This window comes from Lepeophtheirus salmonis, chromosome 14 (assembly GCF_016086655.4).
Source record: "Lepeophtheirus salmonis chromosome 14, UVic_Lsal_1.4, whole genome shotgun sequence".
Taxonomy (NCBI): domain Eukaryota; kingdom Metazoa; phylum Arthropoda; class Copepoda; order Siphonostomatoida; family Caligidae; genus Lepeophtheirus; species Lepeophtheirus salmonis.
In genome coordinates this window covers 2,195,100-2,215,067 of record NC_052144.2, presented here as the reverse complement: position 1 = coordinate 2,215,067, position 19,968 = coordinate 2,195,100, and the positions used below count along the sequence as shown (strand labels likewise).

At 30.4% G+C, this 19,968-nt stretch overlaps 1 protein-coding gene and 1 long non-coding RNA gene across 3 annotated transcripts in view; one reads left to right on the top strand and one right to left on the bottom strand.

The window, feature by feature from the left end:
- Nucleotides 1-19,968, bottom strand: part of LOC139907255 (uncharacterized) — a 177,257-nt gene that overhangs the window by 58,912 nt on the left and 98,377 nt on the right. The window lies entirely within an intron of this gene.
- The window catches only part of LOC121129157 (uncharacterized), a 259,086-nt gene that overhangs the window by 159,406 nt on the left and 79,712 nt on the right, over nt 1-19,968 (top strand). For both annotated transcript variants that reach the window (XM_071893539.1, XM_040724837.2), the window contains exon 8: nt 19,563-19,700. In XM_071893539.1, coding sequence (XP_071749640.1) covers nt 19,563-19,700 — 138 coding nt within the window. The remainder of the gene's footprint in view (nt 1-19,562; nt 19,701-19,968) is intronic.

Below are 19,968 nucleotides of genomic sequence, written 5' to 3'. Positions count from 1 at the left end.
GATTAAAGTATAAATACACATTTAAATACAAAAACCAATTCATTTAACTTTGGAAATTGAAGTCAATATACATATAATATGTATATTTTATTTTCTATGAACTATCTAGCATCGAACCCAGCACATTGAGTTCAAGATAATAACTTATTCTCTTACGCTAAGTCGCCCCATAACCCTAATTTCACATCCCCCCTAATTCTACGCACCTTATAAAATATTAGGGGGACATAACCCCTTGCTACTAGTTTATACGATTACCTATAAAAACGTTTTCTAATGTTCTATGTCAGGTCTGATGCGCTCGATTTGGACGCTTCTTTAACCAACCATCAGTGAGCATCCACTTTATAACGCGGTTAGTGAACTAAGTAAAAAAGAACCCCTATAAATAAAACAATTATAATAATTACATCCATTTTGCTCTCGTAAATATCAATAATAGTGCTAAAAATACTTGTATTTATATATTTCATCGAGAAAAAAAAAAAATCTTTCTTTTAAAATAATTTTAATACCATGAGTTTGGGGTTTCAAAGAGATAAAATTGGTTATTCTTGTAGTAAAAACATTAAATTTTTATTTTTGATGAACATTTCTTTGAAATATCCAATACCTTATAATACTTTCAGGAATCAAATTAGTGCCAATCAGTTTTGATGGGGTTCAGTGTATTCTATAAAATAATTGCTACAATTTATATATTTGTAGCTACCGTAGTACGTCTCAGTCCTTCCATTGAACAAAAGAAGATTCCTACAAATCAAAAGAAAAAGAAAAAAAGCGGCTTTTAAGCAAAACAGTCAAATAAATTCACTAAACATCCACTAGAAATGACTAAATATATGAATGAATAAATCTTAAACAAGGCATTATCAAGAGAAAAAAATAAGAATGATATATGATCAAGTTTAATATTTCAGGAGAATACTGAAAGGTAATAGCAATAAAATGTATATGAAAAAACTAGAAATCATTTTTGTAAATCTTGCGGTGAGAAATATCCCACTTGAGAAACATAAATGGCTTTACTATTAGAATGAATATGATGAGGCTTTCTTTGAAAATCTTTGAGGATATAAATTCCACTTTAGCCTATCTTTTCCTACAATGTGTTTGTTTATACAGTTTATTATTATTTTGTCTGTTTATTGCTTTATTTCTGATAGTTGTTATTTGTTCCTAAGGGAACTCAAACTAATCTGAATACGAATAACCATTATAATATGTGCATTACTTTATTAAATAAATCAATCATATACTTCAAAAATGACTTTCAGCAACACAAAAAAAAAAAAAAAAATCATTAAATTTTTCCCTCAATATAAAGCAGCAAATGTTAAAGTGTTGACTAATTTATGGATAATTTGTTTATTGCAATAAATTACTACAGAATTATTGTTTCAAAATAATCTATAAAGTAAAACGAGTTCCAATCATATGATAAATTTCTGCCATTAAAACAAAAGTTGTCATTCCTTTAACTTTCTTGATGGTGCATATTGTATTTTTATTTATAGTGGAAGTTCAGACAACGCGTGTTTCAGCATATAAATATCTTGGACTACTAGTTTTTTTGCCTGAAATAACAAGTTTTAATAGCAATGGATGAATTTCCCACACCACGTAGGTACTTAAATGAAAGGGGGTAAGTCGAAAAGACAAATCAATAGACAAGGGACAAAAATTTCAAAATTGAAAAAGGATCGACCTGCATAAAAACACGCTGTACTAGGCGTGGGTGGGGGGGGATAAAATTATTTAAAAAAAGAACCTTGTGGCTTATAAATGAGGCCCTATACAACAAAGATCAGGCAGGATTGCATATTTCCCCATAATGGATACCCATGTAACAATGCACCAAAACTGATTTAATTTGAAAATCGAGCTCTCTCACAAAATGTACAAACACCCCTTTTTTACATAGTTTAATTTGAACCCTGAAGCAAATAATCAATGTACTCTTAAATTATAAATAATTTGAAGATAAATATACAAGCGTAACACGAATATATTTGATAAACTTTCTGTGTGTATTTTTTTTAAACGTTTATATGTTTACAATTTTGTACAAATACAAATTTAACAAAGGTATTTTTCAAAATAAAAGTATATATATAATTACCCCCATCTAGAGAGTGTAGAAATAACTTTTAAGCTAGTAATATTTTTCTCAGCTAGATAATAAGTTTTCAATTCATCATATTATATTGGTACTGTGGTTCTTTGGTAATGAATACGTATTACAACATTATTCTAGTCTGGTATATAACTGTAAAAGAGTTTACCTGGTACCAGTTTTACCGTGAGATGGCCTAGATTAGAACTTAATGTGCGAATCTATTTTCTTTGTCTGTTTAAACGAATATAGGTTGTTGTTGTTGTTGTTTTTTGTCTACTTTTTGTTTTGTTTTTCTGATAATTGTTAAAATTTGAAAATGTAATTTAAAAAAAAATAGGAATTCCAAATGATTTTCGTTAGCTCATGTTTTCTTGTACAAATATTGAAATTTGTAATTGCTTTCCCTCTTGGCTATAGACGCTGTCCTTGACATATCTATAATCAAATGATGATTTTTTTTATTCATCATTAAAGATATATTTACTTTTGTCAAAAGATATTATTACTAATACATGATCTAATTTCGTTGTTATATTTTTTTAATCGAAAGCACAATGTTATTCCCAAAAAGTTGACAACTCAAATGTGTTTTTGTCAGTAACTGATTTATTCAATTATATCTCTTATTATGGCTCTAAAAGTTAATTTATTAAACGCAAATAATTTCGTATTAAGCATAAGTAGATCCCTATACACACTTATTAAATAGATTAAAGTCCCACAGTTGGAGAGAATGAGGTAATTACACAACTACTCGCCATAGAAAAAGAATATCATATAGAATCCAAATGAAGTCTATTGAGTATTGACAGTAAAGGATTATTGCTCAACATTATATCTTTAAACATTTTTCATTTCAAGGATCTTTTATTAAAAGAAGTCACCATTTACAAAATAGCTTCCTGCACGTACAGATTCCAAAAGTTTGATTTACTCACGGAACCGTTATTTGGGCATATTGAGCTATGCATGTATTAAAAGAGAATATAGAAGAGGTGTCGTCCTTTATTGAACATCCTTCAACAATACCCCGTTTGTCAGTTGGCGTACAACTACATCTTGTCTCCTGTAAAAGCCGTACCGTAATCATGATTTTGTTATTAGGGGGAAGGGAAGTGCTGGTTGGAGTGACTATGGATGACTCATAATTTAAAGACCCATAAATACAACTATAAAAAGAAAAATATTGGTTGTCCAGCCTTCAATGATTATGGAACTGACAGGACAATAGATAAAGAATGTTCAAGAAAGGCATTGAAGAAAACATGAACAAAAAAGCTTGCAATATATTTTCTTGTGGACAATCAAAGAATAAGTATCTAAGTCTAAAGTGGGTGCACTCATAAATGACGAGGATTAACATTGGGGAGTTATAAGGTTATTACAGCTAAGCTGCTCTTCTGCCAAACCCTATTCAAATTATTATAATCATCATGTTCACAAGCATCGCCATGATCTTTTTCTCCTCCCTGATTCGCTTCATACTCTTAAATGTTTTGTTTTGTTTTTGTTTTTTCAATTTGGAACTCATTCAATACAAAAAAGTAATTCTTTTACAAAATTAAAAAAATAAAGATGTACAAATACAAAAATTTAAACGGATGCCAGTTCCAATTCCGTTACCATATTTATGGACACTCCGATACCGATACTTTATTATGTATAAAGGAACTACATTAACAAATAACACAATGATTACTTTTTATAATGTTTAAACTTCTACTGATTAGGGTTTAGGAAAGAAAATACAAAAATAAACTAATTATAATTATGATGATAATTAGTTGTGAGTAATTTTAAACTAAAAAAAGTTAATTTCTCTTTGTAGTCAGGAGTAAATTTATTACAGATTGTCCAATATATCTTACTAGCGTTACTGAATAGTTTTTCAACTTTCCATGGATGAATGTGGGAATGATAAGTATTTACAAACATTTTCCAAGCACCTCTTGTTCGTGAAATATGATTTATATAGTAAAAATTATCAACTCAAGGTATATTGAATAATTAATACTAATCTGTATTAATTTAACTGAAATTGAACTGTATGCTAGATTTTGTGATTTTAAATACAGTTCAATCTTCTAAAAATATTAGAGGGTATGATTTTTATCTGTATCAATTTAAAAGATCTGATACCCTGGGGTAATTGACGATTGGTTCTTGCATAGACCGGGCAAAGCCAGATTTTGATACAGGGTTTATAAGTTTTGGATTTGCGTGAGAATTGTAAATTATATGTCACTTAACTACAACATAAAAAAATCGGTTTTCAGAGCGTAAAGTTGCGGGAATATGATTCCAAATGCGTGCGAGATGACAGCCCCTGATGTCGGAACTACTGGTATAAGGGACCATTCATAATTCATTTGGTTATTTTTCCACGTAATTCTTAGCCCTTAGGTAGTCAGTCTAAGAGAGCCACAACAGATATAGAGGTATTTACAGGGGTTTCAAGTTTTAACTTATTTTTGCGTGCGATTTGTACCTTCAAAGTTTAAAATGCTGTATTGTTATTAATCCATCGTTATTAACTGTGATTTCTGTCTATTTGGTTCTTTCATGGCTTACATATGCCTCCGAATTGTAATATCATCTTAAAAACGTTAACTGTTCTAAAAGGTCTTAAAGGAAATATGGATCATAGCTTTTAAAGATATTTTTCATTCTATATATTATTATTGTACTTTATGTATATTAAAATATAAATGGAAAAAAAAATAATTTTATATGTGGCCCCTACATCTAGGAGCACCTAAAATTCAAATAAGGTTAAAATAATATACAACGATTCTCAACTCATTTCATTGGTTGACCATTTGAAATAATAAAATTTGAAAAATTATGAAAACATTTTTTTTAAATTAATACTCTACAAGTTTATAAATAAGTATGAGTGAAATTGGTAGTATTGATCCGATTCGTATACTCCAAAAAAGGCTAATTCTTGACAATTCCGATACATCCATATACTCTAAATTTATTGTTGTTGTTTTTTTGAAAAAAGGTTATAAAGTGACATGAAGATTGATATATGAAAGCTTACGCTAATTAAATTAAATTTCCTTGCAACAAATTTATGCCAACATATACCTACACATATCACTTTTTTTAAGGTATAAAAAAGAAAACTCCTTCTGCCTTTGTGACATGATTAGATAGATCCATTCATTATATGAGATGTGGACGAGTTCTGGTGTTAAACGAGTTCATATACTTGTACACATATCAAGACAAGTATTATATTTTCTTTGGAAAGTGTATTTGGAATATAAATAAAATATTAAAGCAGCTAGTCATAGATATAATAACAATATACTACGTACGTTCATATTAAGGGGCTTGTTTGTTTTTAATTAAGCATATAGATAGATAATAAAAATAACATTATACTGTAACTATTTTTTTTTTTGTTTACCCTCATTTCTCTCACCCAATATAGAATACATTGTATGTATTTGATTGCAGCATAAACAAAATGGACGTACGTTTGTTCCTTCTTAAGTACACATGCTCCAGAGAGCTAGGTGGGAAAATGTCCCTAGACTTCAAGTCTATGTACTTGAATATTTCATCAAGTCATCTTCATGCCCTCAGAAATTAAATGATAGTTTAAAACTTATTTTATTTATTAGGGAAATAAATTCAAATAACTTTTCGATTCCAATTTGAGCCTCTTGTCTTTTTTTTAATGTTTGATCAAGAAGTTTGATTCTAAGACTTCAAAATATGGACTCAAGTACAAATTGAGTAGCATGTCTCGAGGCCAAACCCTTAAGTTATGTTGCAGCACTCATGTATATGAAAATATTTAATTTTTTAAAAGCAATGATTTGTCTCAGCATTATTTATACAATAAATTTAATATATGTGGTCTTATTTTGGTATAATAGTTTATTCAACAATACACTGTAAATGCATTTCGTTTAAATAATGGTCAGTTGTTCTTTGAAAGCTTAGTTGATTTTAAAAAAGGCTTACATTTCTTCACGGAAAACAGGAGTACTACAATTACAGGGTTGCCGAGATAAATATGGCCAAAATTAAAAAGTGTATTTCTAAAATTGTAGACTAGATAGAGATGTAAGCGATAAAACAACAATTACTTGTTTCACATTTATGTATTATTTTATTCAATCGGATTGCCCTCAGCGGCAATCACTTTCTCGATCTTTGCCCTGAAGTTCTTGTAGGCATTCTCCACTTCTGCAGCCGAGATCCTCACCACTCCTTCTTTATGGTTACCTTTAGTCTGTCCATGATGTTGTAGTGCTTTGAGTAGACCTTCCTCTCCAACTTTCCCTAGAAGAAGCAATCCAGCAGATTGCAATTGGGAGAGCTGAAGGGCCAGATCTTGGGGGCCAGAAATCGTAAAAGTTGGTCCTGATGAACTCTTGGTTGATCTTGTACATATGGCAGGGGGCAGAGCCCTGTTGTCACACATAGGGCTCAGGGACGTTTGTCTGCACAAATAACATAATAATTTAATTCTTGAAATCCTTAACTTTTTATAAATTAGTTCAAGGGTAAAAATTATTAGTTCTAAATAAGTTTAAATAAAAAAAAAAAGTTAGTTCCTCTCTATTATCAAGAATAAATTTCTTGCTGGTTAGCTCATATTTATAACCTGTAATACTGAATAGTCTTAACCCTTTCAATGAATGAAAGTGGGCATGATAAGTAATTAAAAACAGTTTACTAGAATCTTTTTATCTTTCTGGAATATGTGTTTTATAAGTCAAAATTATTAACTCAAGGTGTATTGAATAATGAATACTAATATGTATCAATTTAAATAAAATTGAATAGTATGAAAGAATTTGTGCTTTGAAATACCATTCACTCTTCTAAAAACCATTAAAGTTATGTTTTTGATCTGTATGGATATAAAAGATCTGCTGGACTTGGGTAATTGACCGTTAATTTTTGCTAAGATTGGATATAGCCAGATTACGATGCAGTACTCTCATTTTTAGAACTATGCTTGGATGAGATTTGCAAGTTCAATCTCAATTCATTAAATAAAAACATAAAATTGTTTTGCCGAGAGGAAAGTTGCATGATTCTTACCCCCTTTACGGGAGAACTGACAACCCTGATGTTGGGAACTACAGGTGGAAGGCCTCATTCGTAATTCATTTTTTCACAAAATCCTGATCCCTCTAGAAAGCTACTTCAAATAAAGTTGAGATAAATATTTAAAGGGCTCTCAAGTTTTAATTTATCTTTGTGTGAGACTTGTGCATTAAAAGATTTTCTTCTATACTTGAATATTATTATGCATCTTTGAAACGATGTAATGTAATTGATCCATCGTTAAAACTTTGATTTCAGTCCATAGTTCAGAATATGGCTCTGAATCGTAAACCTAGCCTACAAAGGTATATTTTCTTGTAAGGCTCTATAGACCAGACTGGACTTTTTGAAAGCTTTCATTGTCTTTGTTTAGTGACTTATAATAACAATAATAAATGTGGTGTTAGACCAAGGGCATTTCATGGCCTGATTTTTTTCATAGAGTGTAATTATTTTTGTTCTTCTTAAAAAATAAAGAAAAACTATTTTTATTGAGAGCCCTTAGAATTAAAACTAAGTTAGTTTATAGTATGAAACCGCACCTTCAACCATTGGTTGACCATTGTAAATAATAAAGTTAAAAAATGAGAAGAATTTGTAAATTTGTTTTCTCTTTTTTTAATTAGGAAACTGAAGTTTTTCTTTGTCTTTTTTTGTTGAAATGTTTGAATGAGGTGCTTCAAATAATCCTCACACTTAGACGCTTTATTAGTTAGCCTAATAGTTATAAAAATAACTATGATTTTTTTTGCTTCTTTTGTTTTTCTACATCGGAATGTTTTATTGAATGATGTCATTTGACGATTGACTACTCCATGATTACTCTAGAAAATCAAGTTTTCAATATCATTCATTGAATTCGAAACGAATTCGATTTAAATTGAAAAATTTAGTGTGATTAGTATGATCATACAGGTGAATGCTTCTTAAAACGGTTCCATGGTAAGTTTAAAATTATACATATCAAACCAAATTCCTTCACATAAACATTGAATAATGTACAAACTTTAACTAAAATGTTCATTCTAGGTCTTAGTAAAATGTTTTTTTACCGATTTGAAAATAACTAGCGCTGTTTTAAATTTGTATAGTAGTTTTTTGCAAGATGACTAAATATGACAGCTTAGGGATGTTTAATTCACTTTTACAGATGGGAGGGAACACGTGTATAATTGCCCATTTTAAATCTGTTTCCCTTCCCTTTCTTAAGAGTATAAATGACTCCATTTGCCACCTTCTAGAGAATGGTCCTGAACTATTCACTCATTCCACATAATTCAAAAGGCTACAGCGTTTCCCATGCCTACTTGCACTAATATTAGTCTTACAGAAGCATTTGTAGCATCTTCAAACAAACATATCTTTCATCACAAGGCTTTAAGGCTTCATTTCTAACACATCGTTACCTATATTGTATAATCCAACCTTTTATCCAAAAAGAAACAGAAAAAGACAAAAATCAGTTGCTATTTATCCAAATTAGTCAATCAAATCAACTGATATTTATCTCTTAATTAATCTGTTGTATATTGATATATTTCATACTTTTAGATAAACATTATCAAATGTGTACATATATTATATGTGTACCATTTAGGATAATCTTATAAAGTAACAATAAAGTGTACAGTTTTATATAACCCACGATGGAGCAAGGCTCATGAGTCTGGCTTTTCAAGATCATTATGTGGTGCAGTCGGCAGTTTAAAAAGAACGTTAAAAAAGGATAAGAAATTAACTGGTGGATTCATAAGAACACGTCAATATGTGGAATGAAGAGGCTGCCATATTATTCATTCTGAGAAAATATCGAGGAGCACACAAAAGATCATTTGAAAATTTTTCCCCACATAAAATCAATCAGATTCTGATAGCTGGAAAACATATATTTATTACATATAACAGAAAATAAAAAGAAGTTTTTAGTCTTGTGGAAGAATCATCGAAAGAGAATAGAAAAGCGAAAGATAACATGACAAAAATGGAAGAAGAGCTCGTCGAAATTGAATCGCGAGTACATACGTATTTGGAGAGACGTTCAAACAATTCGATGTATCCTTCAGTCAATAGTGTAAGAAATCGAAATATTCAGGCAAAATTACACAATTACATATAGGAGAATATTAAACATGCAGACTTCCTGAAATCAATTAAGATTTGGGATAATTACGTGAAATTGACTCATTTAAAGGAAAATAAAATATGGACATGTTGCTTTCCTGGTTTCCTTATTATAGTACGCCACTTGGTTGAAATTTTATGAAAAACTAGCAAAACATTGGAGGAATTAATTCAGAGTGTGAGCAAATAAAGGAGATAAAAGGAAATTGCAGCAGCAAGATACAAATTAGTAAGTTTGAAACAAGCTAGTTTTGAAGATTTTATGAATTATATTGCAGATTAAACACGTTGGCGGAAGGGGCAGAGGTTTATGAGGCGCAATTATTCTGCTGAAAGGATGAAACTGAATAGAGTAATACAGAAAGTTTAAATGATTTGGTATTAAAGATTATTAACAGAATTTCAAAGGCCAACAATGTTAAAAGTGGATTTGAAAAAAGAAGAAGTGAGTGGAGAAAAGTCTTAGATAGAAAAGGAAAATGTATAACTATAAAATGTGGCTTCGAAGGGCATCAACATGGAAGACCATGTCTTCGTAAAGAAATGGAATGCCGAAAGTGTAGGAAAAAAGGTCGTCATGTGAAAGTATGCCAATCCAAGTGTCTAATTTTAGTATTACTTGGAAATTTAGTTCGTGGATGTGAGCTAAATATACTTCCAATTGATATACTGGACATAGGTAGAGAATAAACTGATATATGTGACATTGGTGCCATGGCTTATATTGCAGGCTTACGAAATTACAAAGATTTAGACTTACCATCTGCTAGTCTCAAGATTATCGGAGTGAACAGCTCAAGAATGAAGGATATAACTAGTCTTGAACTAATATTAAGACTCGGTAATCGTCAACAAATGAGAGGTCGTCTATTTTGTGAAGAATATTGGCCAGGAGGATATGTTGATAGTTCAGTATGCGCGTATAGAATTAGGAATGCCACAACCAGATTTCCCAAAACAATTTTAAGGTTAGCATGGCTTAGTCAATCGTTAGGTAATGCAACTATTAAATGTAATCAAAATTTAGATTTTAACATATAAGAACAACTCAAAATAGATCTTTTAAAAAACTTGATAAACGAATTTTCAGATGTGTTCACCTGTGATGAATGACTAAAAATGATGAAATTATCTCCGATAAAAATATAACTTTTGGAAGATACCAAGCCATTTACGCTGGATTGAGACAAACCCTATTTGGCTAAAGGGATCCATTAAAAAAAAATGTCAGAAGACATGGTGAATCAAGATGAAATAAAGAAGACCAACGATGAGGAAGCTGAATGATGTCATCCAATTGTTGTTGTATCAAAACCAGATGGAAAAGTACGGCTAACAAAAGATCTAACTAAATTAAACTCTCAAGTAAATTAATTCACCCCATGAAGAAACCTAAAGAGGCTCAGTCGGAAATTAACCCAAAATCAAGATATTTTACCAAAATGGATGCAGTCAATGGATATTGGTAAATGCTCCACAATGAAATAAATAAGAAATTAACAACATTTATAGCACCGTATGGTATACTTTTTTTCTTGTAAGCTCCTACGGGTTTCATTTTTACTAGAGATGCATATCATTGTGGATACGATCAGGTTTTAGAGAGAATTCATAATGCTCATAAAGTTGTTTTTAATGTCCTTGTTGATGATGAAAGTTTCGAATCACATGTGGAAAGTGTACGGAAAATCATAGTAAGATGTAGAGAATATGGTATTACACTGAGCAACAAAGAAAATTCATTTTCCACATGAAAAAAATTAACTTTTTGGCCATAAAATTAATAAAGACGGGGTAGCATCGGATGGAAATAAGTTCAAGGAGATCCATGACTTCCCAACACCTATAAATAGAACAAAGCTTGGATAACTTATTGGCTTAGTAAATCAACATGCAAGCTTTTCATTAAAATTTAGCAGAGTATCAGAACCATTAAGACATCAGATGAAATTAAAGAACGAATTTGTGTGAGATAATATACAAACTAAATTTATAAAGGAAGTAAAGAACATATTGAAGAATACCCGGCCCTTCCTCACCATTTTCGATCCGAAGAAGGAAACACGCCTCAAAACGAGTGCATCCAAGTTCAAAGGTCTTGGATTCGATCTATTACAAAAAAAATGAAGAGAGATGGATAATAGTTGAATATTGTTCAAGATTTGTTAACGATGCCGAATCACGATACACAATAGTAGAGTTGACATGTCTTGCAATTGAATGGTCAATAAAAGAGTGTCATATTTATCGGAGTGGATTACCAAAGTTTGAAGTGGTCAACCATCATCATTATCTCTCTACAAAATCCATTAAGCATTCCTTCAAGCAGATTGAAAATCGGATGGTCAAAAAAGGATGGATCTCCAACCTTACCAATTTTGTTTTACCTGAAATAAAAGAAAAGATCATTTAGTTGCTGATGCTCTAACTAGAGCACCTGTTGAAGACCTAGAAGAAGAAGAAGAGATCCAGAAAATAGCTAAGCTCAATGAAGATTATAAAATTCCACCAAGATTTGTTTGAAAGTCTTTGTAAGAAGAATGTATTTTTAAATCCATTATTGAAGTTTTTTAAGACTATGTGGTAATAGTTGACAGTAAACGGTGAAATAATTATGACGGGAATACAAATTATCATTCTAAAGGTATCTCAAAGAGACGTATTCCATTTTAACTGCATATGATTAGAGCTTCAAACTTTAAAGTTTAGTTGCACAAAAAGAACATTACCGATCGATTTAAAAATTTATGTGAAGATTACATAAGCATCACGTATTCATCTCCTAAGTTGAAATATTAAAGAATTGTTTCAACGAATTCATGACATATCCAACGATGAATAACTTAACCTATATTAATTTTTCTAACTATAATGTTAACTAAGGTTTTAAACTTTTATTTTATTTTATGAGACTTATTTCGATCCCGATATGACTTTTAAAATAAAATTTATCAAGCTATAATTCTGGGTACATTCTATAAGTTTGCCTGCACGTCATGTTTTCTCTTTCTATATCGAAATTGCAGACAGTGACAGAGGATAATTGAAATTCAATCGTCTCAACCTTTTAAAAATAATGAAATAACTTCGATATTGGAGGAGGAGGCGAGGGATATAGACTCAATCGATCACAATTACCAGATTCAGTTTCCACGTAGATTTGATAATCATTGGAATTTGTACGGTAAATTTATGTTTAGGTATGTTTATGGTAATTTTCTGCCTCGGGATTTAATGGATTTTGATGACATAGAAGGTGTTTTCCATGATATGTATTACGTCGTCCATCCTACCTATAATTATACTGTAGTGGAAGATACAAGAGCAGTCGTAGTGCTTTACTTAATGAGATGTTATCTCCTGGAGCCTCATCCTTCAGTGCATGAATCGACTTCCAATACTCCCCCTCCCCGATCCCTCCTCTCTTATTTACGTACTCTATTTACTCATTCCATCTGCTTTGACAACTTTTATGATAATGTATTAAATAAGTTTTAGTAAAGTGGGAAGAAGGGGAACTCTTTCGTTTGCTCTCGTTATTTTGACATAAATAAGTATATGTATGAATAAAAAAAATTAAATTAAAATAAGTAAAAGAAAGTTCAAATAAGACATACAATTATGTTAACTATAGCAATAAAAATATATATACTATGTACTATTAATAGGCTTTGCTACACTTACTCAGCTTTTTCTTTGTTAGGGAGGAGCTTAATAGAATATTTTATTTGTTAAATGTGTACAATGTACATTCATATTGAAAAAATAAATACTTGAAATTGTGAATAGAATGCATGAAACTATTTCAATTACACTAGCTTTGATAAAAACTTTATGGAAGCAAGTAATGCTTCAGAGTTATAGTATATAATTCTCCTAGTCCTTCCAAATTGTTTAATATTTGTATTTAAAGTTTTAGAAGACGTAGATCAAGAGCTCTTTACAAAATATCCTTCTACAGGGTAACCAATAAGTCTTAGGACAACTTCAACATCCAAGAATGTACACAAATATTTATTTTTTGAAAAATCTTTTTACATCATTGATATCAAGATAAAATTTCCTTCAAAATGAGTGTCATTTCATTCACACGGCCACCATTTGCAGCAATTGCAGCTCTAAGACGTTGCGAACTTCTTTAAACGCTGTACGGATAGTCTCCTCCGACAAATTGTCCCATGCAGACACTATGGCAGCCTTGAAGTTGTCAACTCCGTAGTAAGGAGTCACACGCATCCCTCTCTAGAATGTACTATATGGAAAAGTCGATTACGTTGAGATCTGGTGAATTTGGAGGGGGGCAAATGTAATTTCTCCAAAAGTGCTTGAAAGTAGTTTGGCACTACTCTTGCATAGCTTTTACAGTATCTGAAGGTGCTACGTCCTGCTGAAAGCACTAAGACCCTTCTCGGTGGTGTTTTTGGATCCAGAAAAGCATTTGGGACTATAAAATGTCCAGATAGATACGAGTTTTTTTCGTTGGAGTAACAGTGTGTTTTTGTTTTATATTCTTAAACTGTTGTAATTATTCTTTAACTCTTAAAAAGAGAGGTCACTTAAGTATAAAATACAACCACGAATGTGTATTCTCATGAATGACGGAGAGTAACTCAGAGGATTTGTAAGGAAGTTATAAATGTAAGTCTGTGTTGGACTCGGAGTAGGATTGATATTCGAACACGGAGCCATTTCTGCCTATTTTCTTACTTGATACAAAGTAGGATATTTGTTTCATCTCAGAGCTGCTAGCAGGCTAATTTAATGAAACGTTATAACAGTAAAGATCCTTTCCTCTCAAACATTCTTCAAATTGTCAGGGTTACCATATTAATTTTCATTTTCTTTTTTTACATACTGAAAATTTAAGAATTTAAAAGAATTTTAAATAAGAAAATTTTAAAAAAGAATTGAGAATTTAAAACCCAACATAATATTAATTTTGTAGGATAACGTTTATTAAAATTTTATCCGTAAGAGGGAATTACGCGCCTCGGAAGTTTCGCCCTTATACATATATTATAGCATAAATGGATTTTCCACATATAATTTAAGGTTTTCCTTTACTTCAACTTCAAGTCCTTTGTAATTAATTATAAATTATGGCACTTGAGTAATTAATATGACTTAATTGTTGTTTCTTATTATAATGAATTCGAACCGTTTGATATGATAACCTATTTTAAAATATATATTAAAATTGAATTAAATGCACTCATTTTACACTATTGATGCAAAAATGCATTACAAATGACTTAAAATTGAGGGGAGACTAATTTTAAATTATACATAGAAGATACATTTATGCTATAATATATGTATGAGGGCGCAACTTCCGCAGGCCGAAACTCCCCAGGGCAGACCTTACCAGGCCGAAACTGACCGGGGATAACATCCTAGAACCAATTTCATCTTTGATTTAAAAAACATGAAGAAAAAATAAAAAAAGATATTATCTTCAAAATAAAATCCTTCATTTAAATATTTTTTTTTTTTTTTTTTTGGGGGGGGTGAGACCCATTTTTGGCGAGCTGTAATCAAGATAAAGTTAACACACTTTTCAAATAGTGCATTTTTTATATTAATTTTTATTTCCATCTATATGGATATTGATTACATCAAAATATGACACTGAAACGTAGCTACACTCTAAAACATTAATTTACAAAAAGATTGTAATGGCAAAGCCGATGTTTGTAGAAAGTTTTAATGGTCATTTCCGTGTTTTACAACTAAAATAACAATAATTAATGTGAATTTCATGTCACGGGTATTTCACTACCTGAAATGTGTTTATCGTGTTATAGGTAGGGGCGTTATTATTGTTTGTGGGTAGTGGATCAGAGTGAGTACCTATCCGTCAGGATCTCTTCTAGCTTGAACTTTTTTAGACGAAGGTTAGAGTATTTCTTATAATTTCTCTATTAAGAAATAAGAGTTTATAATAATGATTCATTATTACTTGTGATTTGACAAGCCCTAAGTCTTTGTTCCACCTAGTAACGTCAGAGCAAAAAGTCTGCCAGAAATATTTAGGAGGAAAATATTTAATTCATTAAGTATTAGCGTTTTTCTTCATTTTGATCCCTTAATACATTTATTGCATAAGATCTAATGTTGGTATAAACTCAATTTATAAGATGTGGAAACACATTTTTACTTAATCCTCCAACGCGGGTTACAAATCTCTAGGAAATTAAGCCTACCAACATGTTATACATTTTTTTTTTTTTTGTTAGTTAGAATTCATTAGAATTTCCCGTGGAAAAACATGTGAAAAAAATATAAAAAAACACTTAGGTAAAGAATACGAGCACACGTTTGGATATTTGTGCTACTACAGCAAAGCCTTATTACTAGTTAGACATTGAAATTGTTATCAACAATTCTCTTCATTTTTGAGCATTTCATAAATTTTAGAACCCCAACTTATTCATTTTCTTTTGGCATTACTTGATATTTTTCATAGGAGAGTGGAGGACATCTGTTTATAAGATGACCATTATGATTTCCATGATTGATTTCCCAGTTCAGTCCTCCCTGTTGAGGGTCTTTTCATGGCTTCTTTGAGTCCCTTCCAGAACATATTGTATCATTTCTTGCTCTTCTGGGGATCCATTCTCTTCATTGACATAATCAGCATCTTGATTGTTGGCGTTGTTCTTATCAGCATCGACCTCTTCATTTTCATCCGGTGTTAGTATTATCGTCAACATCATTTAGGTCATTATTTTCGTATTGTTGCTCACCATTATCATCCTCAGATTCTTGGTTGGGGTCTTTGTCAGCTTTTTTTTCTTTCCTTTCCTCTTCTTGCGGGATAATTGGTGCATTCCCAGGGTCTTGAAAACGTAATTTTCTAGTGGAAGCAATTCTGACATTAAACCCTACAGATTGTAGGTCTTCAAATTGCTATTCGTTCTCGTGGATGTGCAAAATTTTGCCTACCTTCAAAATTTTTTTATCTTATGATTTCCATGTTACCCTTGATACAACGAATATTACATTAGTTTGCAACTATTTGTGAGAGTTTATAGTACTCTCAGATGTGTACCATATACATATTTTTGATATAAGAAATAACAATGTAGTCGTATTAATGAAATATTACAGGCGTCTGCATGTAGCAACGAGTATATGTTAAGATTTGATTAAAATATAAATGCAGGTACGTAAAAACGAATTTTGTTTAGTTGTATTAGTGCGCACTCCTTTAGTGAACAGGATTATATTTGGGGGAGGGGGATCTTGGATTTCAAAAATTAAATTTTATTAAAAAAAAATTGAAAAATCCACAGCTATTCACAAAATATTAAATTTTTTTGAATTTTCTTTAAATGTATAGCTACACTTAAAAATTAAAAAAAATTATAAAAATATTCACAAAATTCAGAGATGTTTAAAAAATGAAATTTTTTGGATAAAAAAAATTAAAACTAAATTCCAAATATTGACTTTTCGAAGAAAAATTTCAAAAATTCGTAGCTATTTAGAATTTTTTTTTTTTTTTTTTAATTTAAAAAATTTAAGGCTACTCTCAAAAAAAGAAATTATTTTTAGTGAACACCCCTTCAGACAAATTTACTCCCAATATATTATTTTTTTCCTCTCTCAAACTCATATTATTCTTTCAATCTTGAGGAGGGAACACGTCATATAATGTGATAAACTGAAGTATTATTGTATTGAGAAGTTATGTACGAGTGTGGTCATGAAAAACAAAGACTAACACTGAGGATTTCTTGAGGAATCATCTTCTATACTATTAGAGAAAAATTGGTTTTTAGCCCCTGCTTAATTATTCCGGGGAATGCCGAATACTAGCGCTGGTATGATACATACGATACTGACTAATTTACAACTAGACGATAAATTGAGTCAAAAATCTTTAAGAGGAAAGATAGGGAAAATAATTCAATTGTTATTACATTAAAGGATTTATGTGAAATTCCATATCTCACTCATGTATTATTTATCAACACTAAAAATCTACTTATTCATGTGACGTGCCAGTATACAAACAGACTGGAATTGGTTGCGTCAAAATCAATAAATAAGGAAATAAAATCTATTAATTTATGTTGTTTAAATTATATTAGTGATACAGTCCGAGCTGAATTTGGCTGATTGAGTTTCTAAAAAACCACTCGACGAATTACAAGATATACTCCTTACTCGCTTCAATACTCATTACAAGCCTGAACTCTATTGGTGCGGTGTCTTGCTGGAATATGTAAGGCCTCCCAGCATCCACAGTCTTCGTCCAGGGTTCAACAACCCTTTCTTGGACATCCATATAAACATCTTGGTTGATTCTGAGGCCAACACTAAAGAAATAAGGATCCATAACATGACTTTTCGTTCTGATGATACCCAATCAGCCATCATTATCATTCTTATCATTTAGGCTATTAAAAAATCCATATACAACGGAAATTTTTTTATCATAGAAGAAATAAAAGTGACCCCCAGTTGATTTTAGAGTAGAAAGAGTTCACATCTCATGAACAATTCTATAATGACAGTCTAGTAGTTTTGCAATGTCCCTTGCTTCATAGCCTGTGTGGAAGGGAGTAAAAACAGCATCTATTTTGCTTTGTTACATATTTATCATTTATTTACAAAACATTATGGAGATAAAAATGTAAACAAAGTGCCGCTAAACCAATAACATTTGTTAATTTTTCATTTGAATCATGATTTAGATTTTAAACTGTAATTTAAGATGTGGTCAATTTCATTAAAATTCGCTGTAAATTCATATATATAACAAATGGGCTGAAAAGTTACAAGCTTAACCAAGAAACAAGTGGGGTTTTTTCCTTTCAAATTGTTTTTTGTTTTCTAATTATTATTATTCTAATTGCATATTATTATTTATTTTAATTCATAAGCTCAAGTCCTGATTATTAATTTTTTTTTTAAAGTGCATTAATTAAATGGTTAAAATAGGAACCATGGTTCTATAAAATTTCTTTGGTTTCTTATTTTGATAAATTAATTTAATTAAAATACATTTATAGAGTAGTTTTGAACAAAGTATTAACCCAAAATAAATCGACTTTTTTTAAATATATTGTATAAACCATTCATGGATAAATAATTGCTTTTTAAATTAATTAAATATTTACACATACAGGGGGCGTCAAATAATTTTCTTTTCAAAAAACAAGTAAAATTATAATACTAAAGTTTCATTTTGTTTCCTAATAATAGTAAACATTTTAAGTTTTGTTTTATAAAGTTTTAAAACCTTATGAGATAGTTAATAAAGATAGCAATAAACCGAACTTTGGTATTTTTTTTTCTCTTTAAATAACTTTTCAATAAAAGGTTATAGAGGTATACTTATTTCATCTATTAAATGCAAAATTACATAGACAATATGTCTTATTTTTTAATTGACGATAACTAATTAATTAAATAATGAGGTAGTGACGATTCCTCCATATACTAAAAAATTTGTTTTTTCCGAAATAAATCCGGATTTTAATTACTCAATTTATACAAACTGCACCAACTTAAAATTCTTTAATAACACAAAATCTGATTGCATCAATTTTATCCCTCTATTATCTTTATCAGTTGCGTTATTTGCGGTCATTGAAATTTATCAAATTTTAAATTAGAAAAAGGAATTGAAAAAAATCGTTTTTAATTATTAGAAATCGAATACATTAACTGATTTTCATTGATTGCAGAAATAAATACTCAAGAAACAAGTTGTTATTATTTAATATCAAATCAAAATATCAGACTATGTACTTTATTTTTTTATAATCACTTAAGATTGAAAGGGGTTAAATATATTTTTGAATACTGAAAGATTTGGTTTTTTCCGCGCTAAGTCTAACTAGGAGAATTATTGGTTTTCTTAATCCAAACTTAATCTTAAGGTATTATTAGCTTAATTGTATAAAACATTCCGTCACACCATTTTTTGGCAAAATTCATTTACGACGCCAAATGCACGATAGCGACTAACAGTATTTCCAAGAGTACTTTATAAGTTCGCCCCTAGAATGAAGCCACACACACTCCTCTATTTCTATAAACTGATTACCACAAATGATGAAAAGGGAAGGTTTTGCTGGTACACCCTGTATATATTATTCATATGCTAATCAAGTTTAATGAAGCAATACATTCACTAATGGAGTGTTGATTAATTTGAATAACTTTTTAGATCGATATGTAATCAGTGATCATACTGAATCAATATCTAATTCATTTTTTTTCCATTTAATAGGTGAAGTTGGAAAGGAAATGTATATTTGTGCCCGTGGACGCTTAGAAGTCGTTGTAGACGAAGGCAAAACGGTTTTGGCAACACTCAAAGCTGGTTCATACTTTGGGGAAATATCTATATTAAATATGGGAACTGCAGGTAAAATACGTTTGAAATAATACTAGATAATAATATAGTAAAAAAAATACATTTGAATTTTTATTTGTGATAAATCATTGTTTGAACACTCTACTGATACCTAAACAACTCATATAAATATAGGTACTCATGTCAAGTGTGGGTAAATATATGAAGATGTAAAATATGACCACCTAAATAATCTATGGAAAGGGACTGATTTTGTTCCAAAACTTTCTTTTATAGATCATTTCCTTACCTTAAGAATGCTGTTAAATCAAAAAAGCAC